This window comes from Pleurodeles waltl, chromosome 8 (assembly GCF_031143425.1).
Source record: "Pleurodeles waltl isolate 20211129_DDA chromosome 8, aPleWal1.hap1.20221129, whole genome shotgun sequence".
NCBI lineage: Eukaryota > Metazoa > Chordata > Amphibia > Caudata > Salamandridae > Pleurodeles > Pleurodeles waltl.
In genome coordinates, this window is record NC_090447.1 from 280,111,528 (window position 1) to 280,137,104 (window position 25,577).

Consider the following 25,577-nt stretch of genomic DNA (forward strand, 5'->3'; position numbering starts at 1 on the left):
GGGAGCGACCCTTGCCTACAAGGTCGCTCCCCTTGCGTGACGGTGCAAAAAAAAGATCCCTGGTGCCTAGTGGTTTCTGCCCCCCTTGGGGGCAGATTGACCTACAATCGGCCAATCTGCCCCCAAGGGGGCCAGAAATGGTCTAAATACAATTTGCCCCCCAGGGGAGCGACCCTTGCCTAATGCGTCGCTCCCCATCTCTAAAAAAACAAACAAACAAAAAAAAAACACAAAAAAACTATTTGCCCAGGCGCCTAGAGGTTTCTGCCCCCCCTGTGGGCAGATCGGCCTAATACTAATAGGCCGATCTGCCCCCAGGGGGGGCAGAAATGGCCTAAAATAAATTTGCCCCCCTCACCCCCCCGGGGAGCGACCCTTGCCTACAAGGTCGCTCCCCTTGCGTGACGGCGCAAAAAAAAGATCCCTGGTGCCTAGTGGTTTCTGCCCCCCTTGGGGGCAGATTGACCTAAAATCATCCGATCTGCTCCCAAAGCGGGCAGAAATGGCCTAAATACAATTTGCCCCTCCAGGGGAGCGACCCTTGCCTAAGGGGACGCTCCCCATCTGTAAAACACAACAACAACAAAAATCCCTGGTGCCTAGTGGTTTCTGCCCCCCGTGGGGGCAGATCGGCCTAATAAAAATAGGCTGATCTGCCCCCATGGGGGGCAGAAATGGCCTAAAATAAATTTGCCCCCCAAGGGAACGACCCTTGCCTAAGGGGTCGCTCCCCTTACGTGAAAAACAAACAAACAAAAAAAACTCCCTGGTGTCTAGTGGTTTCTGCCCCCCTTGGGGGCAGATTGGCCTCATAAAAATAAGCCAATCTGCCCCCAAAGGGGGCAGAAATGGCCTAAATATAATTTCCCCCTATGGGAGCGACCCTTGCCTAAGGGGTCGCATCCCACACCTAAAAAACTAAAGAAAACAAATAAAAAAACAAACCAAAAAAAAGTATCCCTGGTGTCTAGAGGTTTCTGCCCCCACTGGGGGCAGATCGGCCTAATAATAGGCCGATCTGCCCCAAGGGGGGGCAGAAAAGGCCTTAAAAAAAAATGACCCCCTGTCGCTCCCTTCTGTCAATTTCATAGAAAAAAAAAAAAATCCCTGGTGTCTAGTGGGGTTTCAAAAGCCGGATTGCAAGCAATCCGGCTTTTGAAACCCTCGGAGAGACTTCAAAGGGAAGGAAATACATTTCCTTCCCTTTGAAGCCCCTCCAGGCCTCCCCCACGTGATCGAAAGAGAAATGCTGAGCATTTCTCTTTCGATCGCGCTGGAAGCTCTGCTTCCAGCGCGATGGGGGAGGTTGTGTGATTGTCAGCGCGCGCTCGCGCGCTGACGTCACAGGGGGGGGGAGATGGGGGGGGGGTCAGGGGTTGAAGGGGAAGGGATTCCCCTGTCAGCCCTGACCTAGGGGGGTGGGGGGGCGGCCCTCGGGAGGAGCGCTAGCGCTTCTCCCGAGGGCAGCATTCAGGACGTAATGGTTACGTCCATGGCGCCACACGGGCGCTTCCATGGACGTAACGATTACGTCGGTGGCGGGGAAGGGGTTAAAAGCCTGCAAGAGGTGGTATATGACCTATAGTGACATTGAGCAGCATTGGGGTTGTGTTCTGAGCGCTCCTCTGGTAGTATGCCATAATGAAATGATATGTGTAGTACTGAGTGGTGTGTTAGGTAAAATTCAATGCAGGAGGAGATGTTTTGCACTGGCAATACAATGTCATAATCCTTATCTGTAGGGTTGTCTATATGCCAAATATCCACTAGCTAGTAATCCCCTAGAAGATCCAGCAGGTTTGCCTTGTCCACTACAGTTTTTCTAAAGGATGGGCCAGTCGGATCAGATCAGGGGCTAATTTCCAATCATCCCCACAATTAGTCTCATCTTCCCACACCCTGTAAATATTCAAGTGCGTTGAGTGAAAAAGGGAGCCTTTCTACCTTTGGGCGCATATATGGAGTCTTCCACCAGGGACTGATCTGCAATCTATAATTTTACAAATGCATGCCTGTCCTCTGTGGGGGAGATATCGTTAGTTCATAATTGCTACCCCACATAAATTGGAGGGGCACTGGTGTGAATTGATGGGTTGATAGTGTGGCTGCTGCCTATAGCCCTCCCTATCCATTTCCAATGAAGTATTTGTAGGAGGTTTGTGTTGTTCTCAAACAAGAGCAATACCTGCCTTCTGATGCCATTTTTTTCCTATCGACAAAATTGGTCAGTCAATTTACATAGAGATACCTTATGAATATATCTCCTTCGACCCCTTCGTTTTGCCTACCCACAGAAACAAATCTTTGCTTTTATCAACAGCAAGCTCCTACTCAAGACCCAGGGCACTCCACTATGGGTAAACAGTAAAAACCTTGATAATCCCAATGGGGCACCACGGAGTAACCAAATGGGTTGCACGCTTAATTATGCAGTTACTTTGGAGCTGGATGAGTACCACCTCTCCTGTTCCTACCTTCTGCCACATCTTGGAAACCACTTACTAAGAAAGCTGACCTTCCAACAGCCAACTCTAGGACAACTTGGGGTACTGAAATACATGCAAAGATTGTTCATTTCCCACATTGTTTTGTCAAAAGCCAGCACATACACCACAAAACTCATCTCAGTGGGATGTGCCTCTGTTTCGTTTCTCATGCCTGGAGGATGAGTCTAGTATGTATCCTAGGTTTTTCTAATGCCCAGGTGTCCTGCTAAGGACACTTCATGGCCAGTGACAACAGATCCCTGTGCACTAATGGACCCACTAGCCTCTTGCTAAACCATAGCTCAGGATTTATCTGCTCACCACATATTAAGCCTTGCTTCCTGCCAACACAATTTTTACTCCTTGAGCTTCCCTATTATGTCCAACATGAGCAGGGCAGTCTTCTTGTGCCTTGTGGAAATCTTCCTGGGTAGGTCCTCCAGCAGCTAGCAATGTCTGTAGTTCTGGCAGTGACTCAGACTCCAGCACCTGGCCAGGTCGAGAGTATCATCCTCTCCTCGATCTTGAACAGAAGTTATGACCTCCATGCCCAGTGCTATCAGGGAGCCTGCCCTTCCTGCAAACTATGTTGTCCTCGTAAATTGGAAATTATCTCATTATCCTTCAGAGACTGCTTTGCAGCCTGTGCTTTTGTCAGCACAGCCGACTACATTCAAGACATGAATGCTTCTGGTCCTGGTACAAAGCTCCAGGGGCAATGAAGCCAATGCTCAAGATACATCAAGCACCTTGCTTCCCTTCCCACCCCTACATCTAGCATGGCTACCTTGCTGTTGATCTCTACTTTAACTCAGGCAAGTGGGCATCCCAAGCCCTCTTCACCGGCTATCAAACCTGTATTCTTTGTATCTGGGAGAATTCCCTCTGGTGTGTGACACTTCCCCTCAACCACAATCCTAACAGCTCAATTATCCCTCAGGATAGGTACATTCTTCCCATTGACACGGACTTCCTACACACAAACCCCAGATGTATGTGCATCAGAGCATCAGGATCCCTCTCCCAGATCACCATAGCCACTAGATTAAGTACAACAGGAGCCCCACAGGTCTCTTTATCCACAACTAACACAGTAGCTATCACAGATGCAGCAGGAACAGGGTGGTTCATGTGACAGTCTTTCATAATATTCTACCCGATGACCCACGCAACAAGTCACAACCTTGGACTTGGAAGGCACCTCTTGCCCTCTCTTCTCATGATGGTTTTTCCCAGACATACCATTCCCATTCCCCTTCTTCCTAAGCCATCTGTGGGAATTACCCTGACCCTTAGCTTACAGTTTGGAACCAGTCTGTAGAGACCTACTCCCCTCTGAGTTTAGAACCATGCTGCTCTAGTCCCTTCTGAACTCTGTTAGCTAACCACTTTGTCAACTAACACTGCAAGTTTCTCTGGATCCCTTTCTGTAAAATCAGATGGGTATTGTAGGGAAGAGCATTCCTCCTTGAGTCATTCTGTCATCCTCACCTGGATCATGGAACAAAAATCGTTGGCCTCCATCCCACGCCTACGTATTTCAGTCTTGCAATACACCATGAATCCAAATCCAGGATGGAACACCATCTGTCCTCCTTCATTCCTTGATCCTCTCAAGGGTACTAAGCTGGCTTCATGCCAGACCTCCTAATCATTGCTTCCTTCATTCACGCATAGACCATCTGGTCTGCCACAGGAATGCTTCCAATGAATATTACCTCCTACAAAGGCAGGAGGCTCATTAAATTGGCTGCCTTAGACACCTCATTCAAAGACTGTACTTCACATAGACCTCAAACCTCAAAGATTTCCTGTCCTTCAACATATATGCACAAGCTCTCTTGGAACCTTGGCCACTACTTATCCTGAACTGAAGTTGGAGTCACTTTTCTCAGATGTAGCCATTTAGGCTATCATCCTAATCTCTCTCAAGAACGGTCATTTCACTCCAACTCTTTCCCCTCCTTCTCCCTTTCCTCATGCTCTCTAAGCATCTTTTCTCAGTCATATTCCTCATGTCCTGGTTTTCCTGCCTCCTACCCTATTGCCCCAGATCAGCTACTCTCAGCTTCTAGCTTTCAAACTCCCTGGCCTTCTCTACTTCCTCAATCTTAGCTTTCTGGAGAGTCAACTGCAAGTTCAGGGTCTCCTCTAGAGTCAACCCACCCAAGGCATTTACTTCAGGAATTGGTGACAGTGGAACCCTAGACACTAAAGGTATTGTGTGTAATGGGAATATCATATGAAGTGTATTAGAGGACATACTTTGCATGTGCCTGAGATGGATCTGTGCTAAGGAGACCCTAGAGCCTATCTCCACAGTGCTCTCTCCCTGGGTTATCTTCACGGTTTCCTCCCTTAAGTCTGCTACAGTGCTCTCTCTTTCACCAGCTATTCAAACTGGTCCCTAATGAAATCATCCAGGACTTCTCAGTTCCTACTTCTGGAAGGCCTACAGCCTCTCTCCCTACATAGATCCTTCAGCTGATCTACAGACAAGATCTCAAGGTCTACTCCAAACCTATTGATTTCCATTATTTACTGTGCAGACTCTTTTGGTAAATAAGCTGAACTGGCAACTGCAATTGGCTGTATACCTTCCTCACACCTGACTTCTCACAATTTAGGCATCCCACTGTTTGCAGAGCTGTATCAAAACACCTCTTTGAGTGCCGCAGGGTGGGAAGAGGTTAATGTGCCCCACCATAGTGGTTGGAGCTTTTCCCTTCTGCTGTACTTGATCCCACCTACTATGAGCCCTGTGCAACTGGGCCAGGTACTACCTCATGAGTAGTAGACTGAGGTTGCGTGAGTCGAGCAGTCCAAGGCTTAAGAAGGGGTAGTAGACACTGTAGGTGTAAGCACGCACCTCAACGCCCCCTTGCACAGTTCCCAAATACATTTTATCCCACTCAGTAATTAGATTTATGTAAAAAGAAGTATTTATATACAGAACAGTTCCAATGTGTTGCAGTGAAATCAACATAGAGCCACGTCTAGCACTAATGGTGAATTCTTTCAAGTCCCTTCCACTGTTTTTGAAGTGTTTAGGTCATATATGTGACTCTCCTGTAGGTGCAACCCCCTTGGTGCTAGGCTTCTGATCATCATGTTTGTATCATATGCCTGCAAGTCCCTTGAAAAGTTCTCACATGTCGTGCACTGTGCCTTAGTGCCTAAGACTTAATGAGCTCCTGCTTGATGTGTCTTACCCAAGCAGTGGCCAGAATGATAAAAGTTCCATTCAACACTCCAGCGTGTGTTCCAGTGACTTTGGCACTGGGGTGGAAGTGCTGCGGCTAGGTGTCTGGTGGAGGAACCCTTCAGCAGCAGTCGCAGTTCAGTAAGAAGGCAGGAGCCTCTTGATACTGCAGAATCCTTCTCACCTTGCAGGTCTGCAAGGCGACAGCAGATAAGTAGCTTATCGATCTTTGGACTTGACAGTGGAATTTCAGGTGTGGGTGGCAGCCCTGGAGTTGATTGAGCCCTTCCTCTACTGGCAGATGGAGGGAAACCCATGAGTTCACTTGGTTCCCAGCCCTACCAAATACCACATAACAGGCACTAGGTCTAATGCATTTCAGTGTGGCGGTCCTCCACCGCACTTAAATGGCATTATTCACGCATTATAGCACTGCTCAACTGTCATACACAGTGCTGCCATAATTCACCATCATGTCATGACTGTGTAAGCAGAAGCACGCTGCTCCCGGCAGGCTAAGGGAGCTTGGCTCATTTGCCCCGCTCGCAGCTCTGCTCTCTCACTAACATGTATCTAGTTAGACTGACACATTCCCCTGGAGCCTGACACATGAAAATAACTGACGTCACAGGCAATCAGCCAATCATGGTTTGCAAGAAGACTATTGAGTGACACACAGTTATAGGCTAAGGTCAGTGGAATGAGACTACATAAGATCTGTCCTGTAGCTCAGCCTTCCCGGGGTGCAAGCAGGTGGTATTAAAGTTGGCTATGCTTTAGTTTGGGCAAACTAAATGCGCACAGCTCTGCAAGCTGCTCAGTCCTCCAACCTCGCGGTTGGCTCCTTGCAATGGTCCACAGCAGGGGACAGGTGGGAACTGGAGCAGGAGTGCTGTGTATCACAGGCTAGCTCAGAGCTGCTGGGTCGCACACCAGTGCACTGTGGCCGGGCCCAGGGTATGATCACTGCTGCACAGTCAAATTCCAGACTGGCTGCACATCAGCATGATCATCACACAAGACGGATCCCGACAGACCATCCCCAGCCCTCCGGCCATGGTGCCTCCTGCATCAAGTAAGTGCCTGAGTAAGTGCCAGTAATTTGTCCTAAATCCCTTCTGTCATTATGGTAAATAGTAATTAGGATTGCCTAGAAAGTCGTGCACACTCACTCAGCCTTGTTTATAGCAGGCGTGCCGGGCAAAGACCAGAGCGGTATGCTCAGCTAATAATACTGCTCAGTACTGTCATGTAAGTGCCAGGCCTGACTGAGATGTTTGTCCTAAAGCAGAGCACTTCTGTCATGGTAACTAACTGAAATTCCTTAGATAGGCAGCCCATGCAATATGAAGTTTGGACACTCACTCCACTTCATTAATAATAGCGGCAGTGCTGCATGCTGCCCGGCCCCTGGGGCGGTGTGCTCACTTGTAATTAATTTTTTATTATTTATAATACTGCTCAGTACTGTCTCTTCACTTTTGAAATAATACAGCCTGCGGCCTGACTATCTGCGGTGGAGTCCGCGAGTCAGCTGAGATTCAGATTGTTATATGTAAAGGCTGAAAGGCAGCTGAGAGATCTGTGTTCGTGCCTCCCACATCCTGCTTGAGTCCTCGACCACCGATGTCCCACATGGGACAGATACACCTCAGTGATGCTCTTTTGCATGATTGATTGCCACGGCCAGGGATGAGCCTGGGGCCCAGCAGGCTGTTACTTAGCTGGTTAAACAGTACAATCCGGTTACAAGGGCATTAGGTTAGTGAAGTGCCCTTCCATTTCTGGTGCTTTGTAGCCATTTTAAGGTCTTCTTAGAGTTAGTTTATTGTTGCTCTAATGGGTGTAGTTTCTGATATTTATACATTTCCCTGTTCTTCTTTGCTTGATTTCGCTTGTAAGATAGTGTTACTCATAGTTGTTTAAATGTCATTCACAAGTACACTGAAATTATGAAAATGTCACACATACACATCTGAAACCTTGGCAGCTATGGGTTCCTTGGCTACAAGCCTCGACAAAGCACTTTGGTAGCAGCCTGTTCGTGCAATGGTGATGACCCCGGATAGATGCTAATGGGTGACGGCCCCAACATTATCAGTCGACTATAGCCCACAGTGCACAGCAAAATGACCCTTAGGGCACTGCCATAATCCCACAACATAGTCAGTCTAGATGGACCTTCGGCCTCAAATTGCTCACCAGAATCTTTGTCACCAGGTCCTCACTGTCCTCCAATCCTCCAGGCTCTCCTCCTCTTCATGGGGCACACTGGTATTGACAGGTAGGCAAGCTGTTTCTCTAAGCTTAGGTAAAGTGTTCTTAACATCCCGGGCAGTGTCCGTCTGCCCAGCAGGCCTCAATCCATGGTTCTGGTTGCAGTAACTCAAATTGTGGTGATCTTGGCACAAGTCAACAATAATTGGGTTTTTATCTTCCATTTTTATACAATCTCTCCAGACATATGTGATTTAATGCCTAGCACTTTCAAATTTGTGTTGTGGATGTCAGATTCTTGGAGGTGTCTACTCGTCGGTAGATCCCTCGTCTGGTACCAGTAACTTAAGTTGTGGTGATCTTGTCACACCTTTGAACAAGTGGGATTTTCAACTTCCAATTTTAGTCCCTCCAGACACAAACATGATTTAGTGCCTGGCCCTTTGAAATTTGTGTTTTAGGTGTGAGGAGGGACGGTCTGAAATAAGGCTTAGGAGGCCTGTCTGATTTGCATATGATAGTTTTTAATAATAAAACATCAGTCATATAGAAACACCCAAACCTTTTGTTTTCCTGCAAAAAAAAAAAAAAAAACTAACAAAAATCCTTGAATATTGTTTGGATAAGTTCTCTCTCCTTGGTCTGGTGGGATGGTACAACCAACTTATGATAGAGAAGAATGTCCTGATAAGAGTTATGATAACACAATCTTCATAATCAGTATTTTGGTAGGAGTTATTCTATTGATTTTTTTCATCAGCAAACACCTGTGTTCTCTACCAACTACTGGCTCTATGATAAAGTTTTACAGGCTTCCCACATGGTTCTGCACTGCAACTGTTTCCCTTCACCTTCACATGTGGAAATACATCCTGTGTGTGTCCCTCATTACCCTGACTAGGTCTTGCTTCTACCCTTTAAGTATAGCAGAGGCAGAAAACAGAAGGGAAAACCAAATAAATTCTCTAGCCTACACTCTTTCAGAACTCGTGTCTATAGTTACTCAACTGGGCAGCCACAATCCGACTGATTTGTGGTGAGCATTCCAACATCCATTGGTGGTATCCACAGTTCTTCCAACCAGGCGTCTCCCTCCTCCTTTCTCCCTTGGTCCTCTTCAGAATCGGTCGGGTCGTTGTTTTCTTTCTGCGGTCTCCTCTCCCACGGGTAGGCTAAATCCAGCCTTTCTTCATCTTGGATTGTACAGCTCAGCCTTCCTCCTGCCATCCTTAAACTTTCTTTGGTTTGTGCTCCATGTCTTTTCGCCTCCTCTCCATGTCCACTTGCTTCCCTTTTTACCTCTGTGTCTTTGTAGCTTTTTCTACTCGTCTTCACCCCTTTCCTAAGTGGAATTGGCCATCTTTTCTCTACTGTTCTTTCGGTCTCCGCCTCCTCCACGCCTTTCCATCTAAACAGCCTCATTTTTCCCTTTCTAGGTTCCTCTGATTGTCAGGGCGGGCTGTCCTGGAAAAGGTGTTCCTGCCTCCCAGTAAGTGTCTGTTTTTGTCTCTAGCCCCATCAATCAGTGTCAGATTCTTTGAAGTGTCTACTCCTCCATGCTGTTCTTTGTGCAGGAACTTGTCGGCACCAGAACTTATGTGCCCACAACCCAGGTAATGGATGCAACAAAGGGTTTACACCTGGTTGTCAGCCTCAAGCAACACACTTCATAAATTCAAATTATGAAGTCTCCAAAACTTTATGATTTAGTGTTCCTGTAGTGTGCATCTTATCAGTCCTGCCTCCTACCATAAACAATGTGCTCTTACCTTTTTGCCCAGAACCCTTCCTGAACCGTTCGATACCTTTACTATGCAGAGGGATGCTCTCCCCTCCAGGCACAGTGGGGTCAGCGATCAACAGGTTGAATCTGGGTCTGCAGTTCACACCTCCATTTTAAGATTTTGTAAGCCCTGGTCGTTTCAACATGGAGTCCACAGGCCTCCCTGGTATGTATTCCCACAGGGACACATACATGCAGTCCTAAGCACACACAGACATGAATGTGCTTCACTGCACTGCATTCCTCATGCAGGCCAAGTGATTTGTGAACACAGTTGCCAAACGTTAACAGAGGGTGAGTATGCTCCTCAACTATGACATGGCAAACAGCCTGGGCATTCTCCTATTCACCAGTCAAATATGCTGCCACCACACTTGCATTCTGAAAGCCTGGGTGACGGCAGTAGTCCAACAAATTCTAAGGGAAGGCCTTTTGGTGCCCCTCCTGGTCTAAATTAGACCTCAGTCCATCAAGATAGGCAAAGATCATGGCACACATGCATTACCAATGTATTTTGCATGACAAATTTCATAAGCAGGGTTCCAGATCTATATGCAGCTGCGGAACTTCGGGCTAAAGTGAATGTCTTTTACCATGCTGGGGACCCTCTGTCTCAACACATTGTGAAAAGTGATAAAGTGTTGCCTTTAACACAGCTCAGTGTAGAGCGAGGTCTTGATTTCCCTTGGACCAATTGTAGAAGTAATCGCAAAAATGTGTTATCATACTTGTGTCTGCTCAGATGTTTTTCTAGAGATTACTGGGTTGCCTCTTTTAGTCTTTCTAGGCTCAACAGTACTGTGGAACAGGGACCCCACCAGAAAGAACATCAGCTTTATTAAGCACCAACTTAAATCTCTCTCTCAGGGCATACAAAAACCAGAGAGCAAGGTTAAGGACACAATCTTAACATCTTCACTGTTAGGGTTTGAAAAGTGCCTTGGGTCATAGATCCTGCCTAATGCCTTATTCTACTTTCAATGTTCCTACTAAACCTACTTCACTCTTTCTAACCAATATTAACTGTACTATTTCCTTCTATCTTCCTGTCCTGCTCATCCACTGATAGCTGTATGACTCCTCTCAAGTGTGAGTTCTTATTTTCTTTACTAGCATACAATGACAGATCCACTCTGTGGAATCTGGAACTGTCCTACTTATCCTGAGTGTGGGCGAACCCCCTAGACTATCTAATGAGCTGTCTAGGATGATACTGGTGTTCCCTATTCAGAAGTGAGGTCGAACACTTTAACACCACTGTGGGTGTGGGAGTTCTGTAATGTTACTTCAATTAGGCTTCTACATAGATTTAAAGAACCTATTACACTTGTTCGGCAGGGACTCATACTATGCAGAAGGATAGGAGGAATTGTGTATAAGTACTGTGACTACTGATTATAGTGGTTACACCTGTTCTGCTTCTGTCCCCCCATAGACTCACAAAGGTTTTTCTGAAGTTTGCAGTGTTGCTTTTACTACTTCTCTAGACAAAGCCCCAGAACTCCAGTAGCATGTTCCTGTTGGATATACTACAGTAATTCTGGACTTGGTACATTACACTTTTCGGTAAACCTCAAAGGTCAGTTTCTGTGCTTTCTGGGTACATAATGGAATCCTCCTGTTCTTCTATGCAAATGACAGACTTATTGCAGTTCTAGGGTTTACACTAGGGTACTCCTATTTAACCCCTTTGCACCTATTATGGTTCATTCTTTTGTTATATTAGTTAATCTCGTTATGGTCCTAGATTAGCATTACAGATTTACAAATGTGATTCCAGGCTTTATACTGTGTTTCTCCTATCCCGATGCATGCTGGGCTACATGAACCAAAAACTTCCTGTAACAGAGTGTGTTAGCTTTAATCTTGCCTTCCAGAACTCCAAAACGTGAAATATCCAGCCAACGCAGATAAGTGGGAGTGCACTCCCTCTGAAATATAGCAGCAACCAGTTGAGAATTGTAACAGTTAGCCCGGTGATAATAAGGACTCTGAGACTCGAGTGGGTGATAGTGGTAATTTATTTATACTTTGTTATAGTCTTTGATTTTGTCAACAGTGTAGGGGTGGTGTCCTTTGTCCCATAAAGTGTCTCTCCTTTCTTTTCTTCCCAGCTTCCCTCTTGACCGGTGAAGATGTTCTTCCGTACTCCCAGACGCACCGGAAAAGGAACAAAATGGCCGGTAAGTCAGGGTCATATAGTTTACCGGGGGAGAGAAGGGGGGGAGGAGAGGGAGAGGGAGAGAGGGAGAGGGAGAGGGAGAGGGAGAGGGGGAGGGGGAGAGGGGGAGAGGGGGAGAGGGGGAGAGGGGGAGAGGGGGAGAGGGGGAGAGGGGGAGAGAGGGAGAGGGAGAGATATATATATATATATATATATATATATATATATATATATATATATATCTCTCTCTCTCTCTCCCAGGTGCGTAGTAGGATATGAGCGAGGGTGTATACAGCCACCTCTTTGTGCCTCACCGTGAAGAAGAACTTTGTTTTAAGTGCTCTTTAGGGTACTTTCCTAAACAAAAATGAAGTTGTGTGTTTAAAGTCCCTTTCCTTGCACTTCGTCACTTCCCTGCTCCCTCCAAACTGCTCTTTCTCTTCCCCTTCCGCACCGTCCCTCCCCTCTCCCCTCCTGCCGTAGCTCTCCCGGTTTACTCTAAGGTTGTCCTTTAAAAAGGACCGTACCCTCCTGGGGCGTGGCGGTCTGTGGGCGTGTCTCCGGTCCTTCCTTTTCTTCCTGGGTCGGCTGCTTCTCTGGGAACGCCGTGGTTCCGGGTCCTCCGGTCGTCGTTCGCCCTCTTCTTTCTGCCGCTCTCCGCACTTCCTGGCTCCTCCGCGTCCTTCTCCTCAACTGCTGTATGCAGTCCATCCTCTCTTTTTGTTCCCGAGGGGACCCGGATATCCGGGTTCTCGGGGAAGGGGTCGGCCTCGTTGTTGTCAAGGCTACGGGGCACGCCGTCTTCGTCTCCGTGGACACTGCATGGCCACCACCAATCGGAGGCGTCCTGAGCCGGGTTCAACGACAACCGGCTACACACCTCATCCCAAGATCGGGACTGATATAGTACCGCAGGATCCGGAAACCGAGACAGAAAGTCGGCGGGCCTTGTAGAGTACCCGGAATATGTCAGATCTGAAAGGAAAAGGTATTCTGGAGTTGGAATCCTTATGAGAAGCTAACCAAGTCAAGGGGGCATGGTCCGTAAACAGTACAAAAGGGCTGCCCAGTAAATAGTATTTCAGGTTGTCCACCACCCACTTAATAGCTAAGCATTATCATTCGATAATTGGATAATTACATTCCCTGGGTAGCAATTTTCTACTGATGTAAACAATAGGGTGGTCTTGTCCCTCCTCGTCGGGTTGTGAGAGTACAGCTCCTAACCCTACATTGGAAGCATCCATGTGTAGATGGAAAGTTTAGAAAAGTCAGGACACTGCAAGACTGGCTCTGTAGTGAGGCAATTCTTCAATGAGTGGAAACTGGATAATTGTGTATCTGATAAGGATGGCAATTTCGACGGGTAGTGTTTCTTGAGGAGATCAGTGAGGGGGGCGGCTAAAGTTGAATATTGAGGGATAAAGCGACGATAATACCCCACTAACCCCAAGAAGGAGCAAAGCCCTTTTTTGGTAGTGGGTATGGGGACCTGTTGGATGGCCTCAACTTTGCTTTTCTGTGGATGTAGCTGGCCTTTCCCTATGAAGTATCCTAAGTATGCAATGTGATTGTTCCCCAGATTGCATTTCTTCGGATTGGCTGTGAGACCGGCCTGATGCAAGGTGTGGAAGATGTCATGGAGGTGTTTTAGATGGTCCTCCCATGTATTGCTGAATATTACAATATCGTCTAAATATGCGGCGGTGAAAGATTGGAACGGTTTTAAAAGGTGGTCCATTCATCTTTGGAACATGGCCGGAGCCCCGTGTAGACCGAACGGGAGAACTGTAAAGTGGTAGAGCCCTGACTGGGTTGAAAACGCTGTTTTTTCTTTATCAGCTGGTGCGAGTGGTATTTGCCAATATCCCTTTGTTAGGTCTAGGGTTGACATATAACGAGCTTTCCCCAATTTCTCTAGTAAGTCGTCAACTCGGGGTATGGGATAAGAGTCAAATAGGGATATTTCATTCAGTCGGCGGAAGTCAATACAAAAACGGATGGAGCTGTCAGGTTTTGGCACTATGACCACTGGGGAGCACCACGAGCTCTTTGAAGGTTCTATAACGTTTAGTTTTAACATCTTTTGTACTTCTTCTTCAATTAGGTGTCTGCGGGCCTCAGGCATACGGTAGGGCCTTAATCTTATTATTTTTCCCTCAGAGGTTCTTATGTGATGCTGGATTAAATTGATCCTTCCTGGACTTCCTGAGAAGAACTGTTGATGAGTTTTTAATAATCCCACAAGCTGGGTCTTCTGACCCTCTGTAAGATCGATATTGATATGGGGCGTTTCCACTATCTCCTCTGGTTTTGTAGGATACAATTCTATTCCTAGGGGTTTTTCAGGGGGTTACTAAGAAACCAGTAGCCGATGTTGTTAGGGTCCCAGTAGGTTCTTCCCATGTTTTTAACAGGTTGACGTGGTATATCTGTGTTCTTTTGGGTTGTTGGGACAGTTCGATCAGGTAAGTAACTGGGGATATGGTTTTTAAGATGGTGTATGGACCCTGCCACCTGGCTAAGAGTTTGTTATCGGAGCAGGGCCTTAATATCAGGGCTCTATCATTCGGTTGAAAAGACCGGGTTTTCGTTCCTTGATCATAATATCTCTTTTGGTTAATTTGAGCTTTTTCTAAGTGTTTATGGACATCTTCCCACACGGACTGTAGGTGAGTTTTCAATTTGTGTATAAATTCTAACAGAGGCCTTTCCTCCCCGCCCTCTTCTTCCCACAATTCCGCTGCCATGTCTAATAGACTGCGGGGTTGTCTCCCAAAGACCAGTTTAAAGGGGCTGTGTCCTGTTGAAGCCTGCTTGTGGGTCCTTATGGCATATAGGACTAGAGGGAGCTTTTGGTCCCAATCCCATCCTGATTCAGAGACTGTTTTCCGTAGTAGTGTCTTGATAGTATGGTTATAGCGTTCGACTAGGCCATCCGTTTGGGGGTGATAAACCAAGGTTTTTAATTGCTTGATCCCAAGGATCTTACAGATATTATTCATTAGTGAGGACATAACTAATTCCTGAGGAAATCCAACCCTAGAAAAGAAAGTGATCATCCCTTGGGCCACTGTTTTAGAGGTCATGCTAGAAAGGGGTATGGCTTCGGGATACCTCGTAGCATAATCAACTAAGACTAATATATATGTGTATCCTTTTGTGGAGGGCAACAGGGGACCTACCAGATCCATATCAAACCGGGAGAAGGGAACATCAATGATAGGAAGGGGTTGAAGTGGCGCTTTCCTGTGGGGTCCCAGATCTATCAGTTGACACCGAGGGCATTGCGCACAGTATTGTCTGAGTTGTGCATAGACCCCGGGCCAATAAAATCTTCAATAGGTATTCCTCGGTCTTTTCCCTACCATAATATCCCCCGCCTGGTTGGTTGTGTGCCAAAAATAGGACCTGTAAGCGATATGGTTCTGGTACCACTAGTTGTCTTTTCTCAATGTTGTTAGATTTTACGACCCTATAAAGGAGATTATTTTGGATAAGAAAGTAGGGACCCACCTCATTAGTGGACTCAGATTTTGCTGTCCTCCAAGCAGGACATAATGTCAGGTCTTCTCGCTGACTGGCTCGAAACGACGGGGAAGGTATGGTGGTATTGGCCACCACTTTCTCTACGACCTTTCCTTGTCCAGTGGCCTGATATTTCTGTTTTGCTTGTCTCTTTTCTCGTCTAGTCAGTCTAGTGCAACATGAGTTATTTTCGATGTGGCTATCATGAAATGGTGCTTCTGTCCACCAGTCTGCGGACAGGGTTCGAGACTTGACCCTGTCTAAAAGCTCAGGGAACCGTATACAGTCCGTTCACAGAATACACTCCTCCACTAATCGGTCCATAACCCCAACTGGTAGGAGCTCCTGGTTCTCTTCCCACTCTATTTTCATGAGTGCCAATGGGTAGTTATTTTTGTCCCTGTGTATGCAACAGATTGATACCCATTGATTGGTATTTTGATCTGAGGATTTTAATATATTTGCTCGCACCAGCGATTGGTTGCACCCAGAATCTATGAGAGCTAGGATTACCTTTCCATCTACTTTAATTGCTTGTTTGTACTTGGGATTACCCCCACCGGTACACAAGACCCTCCCTCTAGTGACCCCGATTTCCATGAGTTCCGCTCTTTCCCCTTTTCTCGGGCACACTGTGGCTATGTGGCCCCACTCATCACAGCTGTAACACTGTGGTTGCTGCATAGGTGGGTTTTCCCCAATGCGGGGAGGCCCTGTCTCTTCTGGGGATTTCCGAGAAAAGTTCCTGAAAGGTACAACAGTCGGTTTTGGTGCTCTCTTAGGGCTAGGGTTCTTGAAGTCAACCGATCTATGGTAGGCACAAGCTAAGTCCACAGCCATATCTGTGTTCACATTTGGGTGCGGTCTTATCCAACTCTGAGTGGATGAGGGAAGAGATTCCAAATATTGTTCCAATATTACTGCCTTTATGATATCCTCCCTCTCAGTTCCTAGAGGTCCCAACCATTTCAACCCGAGGTCTTTGACTTTAAAATAAAAGGTCTGAGGATCCTCGGTCTGTCCCCACTTGATCTTCCGAAATCTCAGGCGATAATACTCAGAGTCATGGCCTACTCGCTCTAATATACTTCGTTTAATCTCTTTGTAGGGTGTGGTACCACCCGGGTTGGCGGCTTGATATGCCGTTTGTAGAATACCGGTTAAAAGCGGTGCAATATACTGGCCCCAACGTTCTTCTGTCCATTGGGCAGAGGAGGCCACTCGTTCAAAGTTAGTGAAGAACGCGTCAGGATCCTCACCGTCTTGGAACTTCTGTAGCACAGAGAGAGGTACGTTGGGGTGCACTTTACTAGCTGCAGTGGTATCCGTCACCTTTTGGAGAGCCGTCTCGTGTACTAATTGGTTATTGGCCATGATGGTGGCTTGGCTCTTTAGTGCACACTGTAAGGCTTCCCGGTCTTCCTTCTCCTCTCTCTCTAATGTGCCTCCCATACTAGCTGAAGGTGTCTTTGTCCTTCAGCTAGTTGCTGAATCATGTCCTCCAGTGTGGGTTTCTCCCCCATGCTTCCGGGTTCCGTGTATCCTTTTATCACATTTCAGAATCCCACTTCTGGCACCATTGTAACAGTGGGCCAGGTGATAATAAGGACTCTGAGACTCGAGTGGGTGATAGTGGTAATTGATTTATACTTTGTTATAGTCTTTGATTTTGTCAACAGTGTAGGGGTGGTGTCCTTTGTCCCATAAAGTGTCTCTCCTTTCTTTTCTTCCCAGCTTCCCTCTTGACCGGCGAAGATGTTCTGCCGTACTCCCAGAAGCACCGGAAAAGGAACGAAATTGTAGGTAAATCAGGGTCATATAGTTTACCAGATCCTAGCAGGGTTAGAGAGGAGGGGAAAAAGAGAGAGAGAGAGAGAGAGAGAGAGTGAGAGATAGATCTCCCAGGTACGTATGTAGTAGGATATGAGCAAGGGTGTATACAGTCACCTCTTTGTGCCTCACCGTGAAGAAGAAATTTGTTTTAAGTGCTCTTTAGGGTACTTTCCTAAACAAAAATGAAGTTGTGTGTTTAAAGTCCCTTTCACCTCCTCGTCACTTCCCTGCTCCCTCCGAACTGCTCTTTCTCTCCCCCTTCCACACCGTCCCTCCCCTCTCCCCTCCTGCCGTAGCTCTCCCGGTTTACTCTAAGGTTGTCCTTTAAAAAGGACCCTACCTTTGCCAGCCACGTCCCTCCTGGGGCGTGGCGGTCTGTGGGAGTGTCTCCGGTCCTTCCCTTTCTTCCTGGGTCGGCTGCTTCTCTGGGAACCCCGTGGTTCCCGGTCCTTCGGTCGTTGTCCGCCTTCTTTTTGCCGCTCTCCGCACTTCCTGGCTCCTCCGCATCCTTCTCCTCGACTGCTGTATGCAGTCCGTCCTCTCTTTTTGTTCTCGAGGGGACCTGAATATCCGGGTTCTCGGGGAAGGTGTTGGCCTCGTCGTTGTCAAGGCTACGGGGCACGCCGTCTTCGTCTCCGTGGACGCTGCGCGGCCAGCACCAATCGGAGGTGTCCTGAGCCGGGTTCAACCACAACCGGCTACAAGAATATTGGCACCAGAAAAATCATCAGTGGCACTATTGACAGCTAAGCTTCGACTTGTCCAGATCAACTAATCAGCTGTCCTAAACACTACATAACGCGGATCCAAGAGCCAAGGTTCTCAAGAACAAACAGGAGCCCCACGTCTTAGTCAAAATGAAGGACAAAGCCTGAATCTCTGAAAAAAATCACAGAAACTGGAGCCTATTTACAAAGTGGATTTTCACTGCATAATGAGTAATGGCAAAAATGGTCGTAACTAAAAAGAACCAATACTTCCAAACAAAAATGCTTCTGGCTACACTATGATATTTCTACAGGCAATCCGAGTACTCCCTTGACACTCCCACTACTCGACCATTATCTGCCATGCAGTCTTTGTATTTTAAATGTATTCCTATCCTCAACCTTCCTCCTCTTTCATGTTTTGCCTCACTGAGGATAAACTTTCTACATCATGCCCACCTATTCCAGCCTTCTCCTTTCCCACCCTTCTTTTTCTCTACCAACAATTTAATCTCTTCCCAACCATCATTTGACTCTATTTATAGTACTTATAGAGCGCACTGTGACTAGACTGGTATCTTGGCACTTAGCAGCAATTGTTTACAGGGGAGAAAAAAAGCAGAGAATAATACGCTATAACGGACTCCATTATATCAGAAACATCTAGGTCTTTAAAGCTTTTCTAAATTCCAGCAAATCTGTCTGGAATTTCAAATCAGATAGCAACCTAATCCAAAGCAGGTAAGCCTTCACTGAGAAGGCACATCCCCGTTTTCGAGTTTTCCAAACAGGGGCGGCTCCTTCGCTATGGTGAAGGAGTGTCACCTCACAGACTGAGCGAGAAGCAGAAAAAGAAAATTATAATTTACTATCTTCTTTCCTGCTTCTGGCATAGCCAGCAGTGCAGGGAAGGGGGGGCAGGGAAGGGGGGGGCAGGGCCCTGGGAGTTGGGAGGGGGAGGGGGAGGAGGGGACAGTGCACCTAAGAGCGCATGTGTGTTTGGCCAGCTGTCTGAGGCCACCAAAACATACATGTGCACTTAGTTTTCTGAAGCCCGGCTATATTTAACAGCTGGGTGGGAGAAACTGCACAGACCCCTGGGCTGTGTGTGAGTCACTGTAGCTCAAACTAATCCTGGCGCTGTTTTCATGCTAGATTTTGCATTAAAGCAGCACCAGGGTTGCTGGGGAGCCTGTGCTGGTGTCTCAGCAATGAATGCTGGGGCACCAGAAGAAGAGGAGTGCGAGGCAGCAGGTGGTGGTAGGGATGGAGGCAAGGTAAGTGCTTTTTATTTATTTATTTCTATTTTTACCTTGTCTCCATCCCCCACACCTCCCCTTGAGTTATGTGGCAGCCACAAATGAAACTTGTGTTCCTGAATAAAATGAGCAGTTACTGCCCTAAGGGCCCTCCCCACAGCATCTCTCTTCAGTCTCTGCTGCAGAAGTACACGTCCCTTGTTCTGAAGAGCATTAAACAGGATACACATTGCTTTAAAGAGGATCCTCTGCTTCACAGGGATCCAGTGAAGCTCCTTGAGATCCTTGACTGCAGAGGATCTGTTGTCTATTTAATGTCAATTTTGCTGCAGCCATCTTGACTCTGTGCATACTCTTGATCAGGTAATCAAGGGCACCCTTATACTTTATCTATTACTACAAATCACTAAAAACCTAGCTAATCATTATCTTTCACCTCCACTTATTCAGGGACCAGACTGCAATGTCTGGCACAAAAACGCTTGGACCACCAACTATATGGCCAAACACCTATTCTCCCTAGGCCTGTTAATCCGTTTGTTCCATTAATCCATTTCAATTCAAATCTAGCCATCATAACCTTCCCGGACATATATACTTTGAACTCCTATGATTCCTCTAATCACTACTCTAACTTGTTCCCCTTAAGCAATTGTTGTGAATAAACCTCTTCCAGCTAGCAAACTCAGTAAAGTCACCATTAGGCCTATTGCAGCCACTAGTAAACCCACAAATAGAAATTTCTTACCACCTCTGTGTCTCACCGCACTGAGCAGTAGCCAGAGCAATCTCTTGTCCATACACTGGAATTATCAATAACACTATTAGGGTGCAAAAACACGATAACCAAACCTCCAACATCAATGCAGTATCTGCACTCACCCAGACTGGACCTGCATGATTATTGAGCAGAAGAAAAAAGAAAATGAAAATTTAACTGCACCCGTAGAATTATGGCACAATAAAACACTAACAATATTAACCTGATAATACCTTTGCTTCAGCCAGGTTAAGTGGCTGGAGCTTTAGAAAGATCTAAACTTATCTTCAACAGCCATTATACCTGTCACTACCCCTGCCTCATCATTAATATTCAGCAAGATGCAAGATGATATCACAACTATTAACGTACAATTCAGGATTACAAAGTGGACACATAAATCGCATCTATCATCTTTCATCTGCACCTGGACTTCAAAACAGACCTTCTCTTCATCATGGAAAGATGGCTTGGCAGCTATGCATCACACTGCATACAGCAACTTATGAAATAACCAACCATATTTAAAAATATGCTTTTAAGACTGGTGGAGAGATAGAAGTTGTTCAAAAAAGTTCAGTACCCACATCCAACATTAAACCACAGAATACACTTCATTGTTTGTACACTGCTCCCTGTCTGCAACTTTCTTGACATACAATATTAACCTTCCCCACATGAGTTAGCTTTTTCAAATGTTATACTTGATAAGCAGCATATAATTCACTAGACGATCAAAATCTCTGAATCATAACTTATTTCCAGATCTGGTTTGCTAAACTAGCTCTACACCTGATTTCAAGTCTTTATCATCAGCATCAAGCCACTTACCTTGAACAAATTAGTTTCTGCAATCACCCACATGACAAGTCATACCGTCAACATTATATTTGCATCAATAAATCTAAACTCTGACATGCAAACTAGACAACAGAGTAACCACCATTTTGCTTATGCTAGGTGCAACTTCAGACAGTAAGCCAACCACATGAAGACTCTATATCAACCAGATCAACAGTTAAGAAGATTTTTGACCTAAACTCCTTTCAAGAAATGCTTAACACTAAAGTCCCTTCATACTTAAATATGCCAATAAAACAGTTACATCAATGGTTAACGGGGAAATTCGATTTGGCAGCTCAAAACAACACATTTATTATCACTCATATGGAAGGTGGGTGATTAAGTAGGATGTAAATCTTTGAAAAACAGAAATTAGCCCCTATAAATGACTACAGAGGAAAACATATGACCTCAAACCTAAACAGTGTCTCAAAATGCAATACAGAGTTCAGAGAAATACCATTGAAAGGCCAAGTGATCTCATCTCATCTCTGGAACCACATGCCCAATCAAAGAGCTTCTCAATATAATAAAAATGTGCCTCTATTTTACCTGTCCTCAGCAAAATAACAACCCACCAATTTCTAGCCTAATGGCTATAGCGTACTGTAATTCAGGGCATACTTGTCAATTGGATTAAAAGCTGCCTCAACAACAGATCCAAAATTGCCCTTAGTAAATCTTTTCAATTCTCTACAATTCTCCTGCCAGGGAGATCATCTTAAAAGTGACACAATCATCGTACTCAAAATAGGAGGATTCTGCAAATGCATAAAGACAATGGAGAGTTAAATACTAAAGTGCATCAAACCTAACTCCTCTGAAACTGGGCTCTTTGCAAAATCATGACCCTATCTCTGGAAATAAGATAGCTACATCAACTCAAGTGTAAAATCTGATAATGGACTTCAACCTCTCACTTCAATCCCAAGTCAACAAGTTGACCTGAGACCCACTGTACATGATCATAACTAAGTTTTGTCAAGCTTAGTGGTCTCACACTGGCTTCATGTAGCACTATCCGTAAAGATGTCCCATCCAGATTATGCAAATTGTATGTGCGTTAGACTTTCTGCAAAATCAGTTAGTCTGCTACAAAGAATCCAGAACATGACAACCAGACAAATTAAAGTCAAAACGATGTGATCTCATTAGTGATGCTCCTACAACATTAAAGTGGCTACCAGTAGCAAGAAGAACATCCTTCAAAGCACTTTGCACTGCAAAGCACTGTTGCATCTGCAGCTTCTTGCCTGCCTAGGTGCCAAAGAATCACAGAACTTCGCGAGGCCCATGGTTCTTAGGGCTCTGAAGACACAGACTAACCCCACAGCTGTGAGTTAGAAGTGTCTCACCTTGTTTTCTGCCATGCTCTTGGGCTCCAAACTGATGCTCTCATTTACTTCAAAATAGCAGTCACCTGCCTGAGAGCTTGCAGGAGCCTCTTAAGATGCCTTCACAGCTAGTCCACTTCAGGTTTACATTTTCATATCCTGCTCCATCATGGCTGTTCCTCCCTTGGTTTCTTCCTGACTTTCCTAATTCAACATGTCTTCTGTCATGAAGTGTTTGGTGGCACTTCCTTTTCAAGTTGCTTAACTACTTTAAGACCTCAGTCTGGTTAGAGGGTGCATTTCAACAAAGCAGTGTTCTTTTGCTTGTTTCTGTTCTCCCTTAACATGTTGATCCAGAATCTTCACTCTTGGAAACATGAATAACTGGAAAGCTTTTTAGAATCTTAACAGTAGGTAGGAAAATGCTATGGAATCATTGCACACAGTAAGCAAGATAGCAAGGACAGACAACAAAAATGAAGCTTTACTCTAGCATACATACTATTAAGTGAATTGGCTCCTTGATTCTCTGAGGTTTTTTATGCAAGGTCTTCCACGTTTCACAGGTTCCAGGAGGCAGTCACACTTACAGTGTATCCCTGTCCCAATTCAGAGTTAGAGCCAAGCTGGCAGAAACTGGATGTCAGGTGGAATCTGCTGCTTTACGCAGGAAGGTTCAGTTCTTATATAAAAATCGGTTACAATGTCACTTTCCAGATGGCAGTTCATGATCAGAATACTTCATCAGAGGGTGGATTTATTTCAACAAGGTATATTGAGGATTTTATACCTTTAATATCTGGTCCTAATGAATGAATGCCACATTTGTGGGCAGAAGCATGTGACACTCTTTGGTATAAGATGGTGCTAGTTGTCCTAAAACCTTATTCAGCTCTGTAGATTGTGAGTATTAGAAAGTGATGGATATTATATGGTCTTTGAGGTTTCAGTCTATCCCTTTTTGATCTCTATAAGCAAAATCTTGGTCAACCTTCGATGTACTCCTATGATTTCTGCATACTGAATATCCCTGAGAAAGAGAGAATAAAAGACACCCTGATTACTTACTGTAATCCTCATTACCCTTGGACCACATTCTTCCTGTCACAATCATTATGCACCATCCATTGTCACTGATTGTTCCTCACTCACTGAAGTCTTGGCTAGTTGAGATTGATGGCGCCATTTATAAAACTCAAAGTCGGGTTGTGAGGGTGATATTTTATATTCTCAGCATTTTTGTGTTAAAGTGTGTCTGGAGGATTCGCCTTCTATTTAATGGCTGTGAGGAGAACGAACAGGACAAACAGTAATGGAGATAGCTAGTAGAGAATTGCAGCATTTTAGGACACCCTAAAACTCACAAGACACCTGTGGCAGAAATTATAAAATGTGTAAATAAATATTTGGCTTTGATATGGTGGACTAGTAACCTGAAATATTAATGGTTTAAAATGCTTCATGTTTACCAGAAATTTGCACCATCGTCTAATCAGGGAAAGCCGCAAATTTAACAGAACTGCAGCTCAGACCTTTACATATGCCCATACTTTCACATCATTGTTCATCTCACTGATGTTTAAGGATGTTAGTTAATTTACAATACTTAAACAATTAGTTTCTAAAAATGGCTGCCAGGGAACCCAATAGGCCACTGTACACACAGATTTAACAAACCCAAAGCTCTTACCTGTTTGTTAAAGCTTGAATCACAGAACCACTTATTCCTTGGCAAACTTGAGAATGACACAAATTATATTTCACCAGAGCCAGGAATGGCCCAAGGTCTATAAATGTTCTTTAAAAAGACATGGTACCACTACACATTTGTTACTGTGTTATTTACTTTAATTCTCGGAGACAGCTCGAATTACAGTTTTACGTTGCTATAGCTTCCACCACCACAACTACACTTCCTTGCCATGTATAACTTTACATCATTCCTAAATTTAAATTGCATAGTCATATTCACCAGTAACTACTATCCTAATGTACACACTAGATTGCATGCATTGGACGGTGCAGTGTAATATTAGCCAACTACTTATTATTTAAACTACCTTATAGTTAGTAACTACAGACCATTTCTGTTATGCATGTAATGCAATTGTAGATACTGTAAGGTTTCAGACAATATTGCCCTCATTGAAATCGGATCAGTGAGGAAATAAATATGGAGCCCAGATCACAATGCAACTTGAAGGGTAGATCAACTCATAAATACAAATAACTTGATTCAGAAGCATAGGAACTCAAGAAAGTCAAACTTCCACTCATTAATCTATTTACTCATTACCAATAGTGTAATGTTGTGTATTAGTAAATCCTACCCCAGAGCCAAGCAGTTAGACAATCCAGAGCAGATTTCAAGTACAAAGCTTTAAAACATCCACAAACGTGGATGATTTTCTCATAATCATCACAGTGAAATCCATTTCCAGGGCAGGGAAAGTAAATTGTTTATTAAGTGCAGTTGTACTCTGTCAATTGTGCATGTATAGGAAACTCCTTGTATACTGATAAGAGCAACATTTGCAAACATTTTTAGCAATACACATGGAAATCTCCAAAAGTCTAAGATTTTCAGTCATTCTCATTGAAACCTTTGTAAATGTGTCAAACGTGAAATATGTATCCATGAGAGGTAATAAAGTTCATCCTAACTATACATCTAATGTAAAATAACTTATTTCTAGACTTAAGAAAGATTATCTCAGCATAATAAATGTGGACACATTAAGTGTACATACTTTGGGGACCATAAACTAATCCATAACTTTATTAGTGGTTCTTCTTACCTGAATCCATTTGTCCGGTATAGCCATTGCTAATCTGAAGTCAAAGCCACAACCTCCTTGTTTAATTGGACAGCAGAGAGCTGGCATACCTGAAACCTCCTAAAGGATGGAAAATAACAAGTTAACTTATTTCACACCTGTGAATCTTTGCACACTAGGTAATAAATAATAGTTGGAATTAGGAAGACCTATTGAGTGTTTGAGTATCTAAAGAGGTAATTTCAGTGGTTTCAAGGCAAGCAGATATGAAGTATTTCTAGAATTGAAAAACGAATAGTCTTCAGAAAACAGGTAAGTTTGTCACATAATTTTTAATCCTAAAACATAATTTAAATTGTGGTTACAAACAGCTGAGGGCATTATTCTGAAAGAAAAGCTACCGCTGATAGATGATTCTGCTCAGAGCAAAACCTTGCATAGGTGTAAGTTAGATGGTGCTGTTGGCAATATGGATATCACAATTTTGGTAATGATTATAAAAATACCATAGATGCTATGTGTATTAACTGTTAACATTGCAATTTACATGTTCCATAATAAAAGTACAACACAAACATGTTATAGATTGTGAATAATGAGTTTCAAAATATTTTTATTTTATCTGTAAAAATATAGTGCCTATATTTATTTCAACTCCAATGAATTTCGAAGCTACATGGCCAAATG

At 44.7% G+C, this 25,577-nt stretch overlaps 1 protein-coding gene across 1 annotated transcript in view; it reads right to left on the reverse strand.

Annotated features, from left to right (window-relative positions):
- GBE1 (1,4-alpha-glucan branching enzyme 1) overlaps nucleotides 1-25,577 on the reverse strand; it is a 745,843-nt gene that overhangs the window by 245,584 nt on the left and 474,682 nt on the right. Inside the window, exon 10 of the mRNA XM_069204143.1 lies at nucleotides 24,912-25,010. Within this exon, the coding sequence (XP_069060244.1) occupies nucleotides 24,912-25,010 (99 nt within the window). The remainder of the gene's footprint in view (nucleotides 1-24,911; nucleotides 25,011-25,577) is intronic.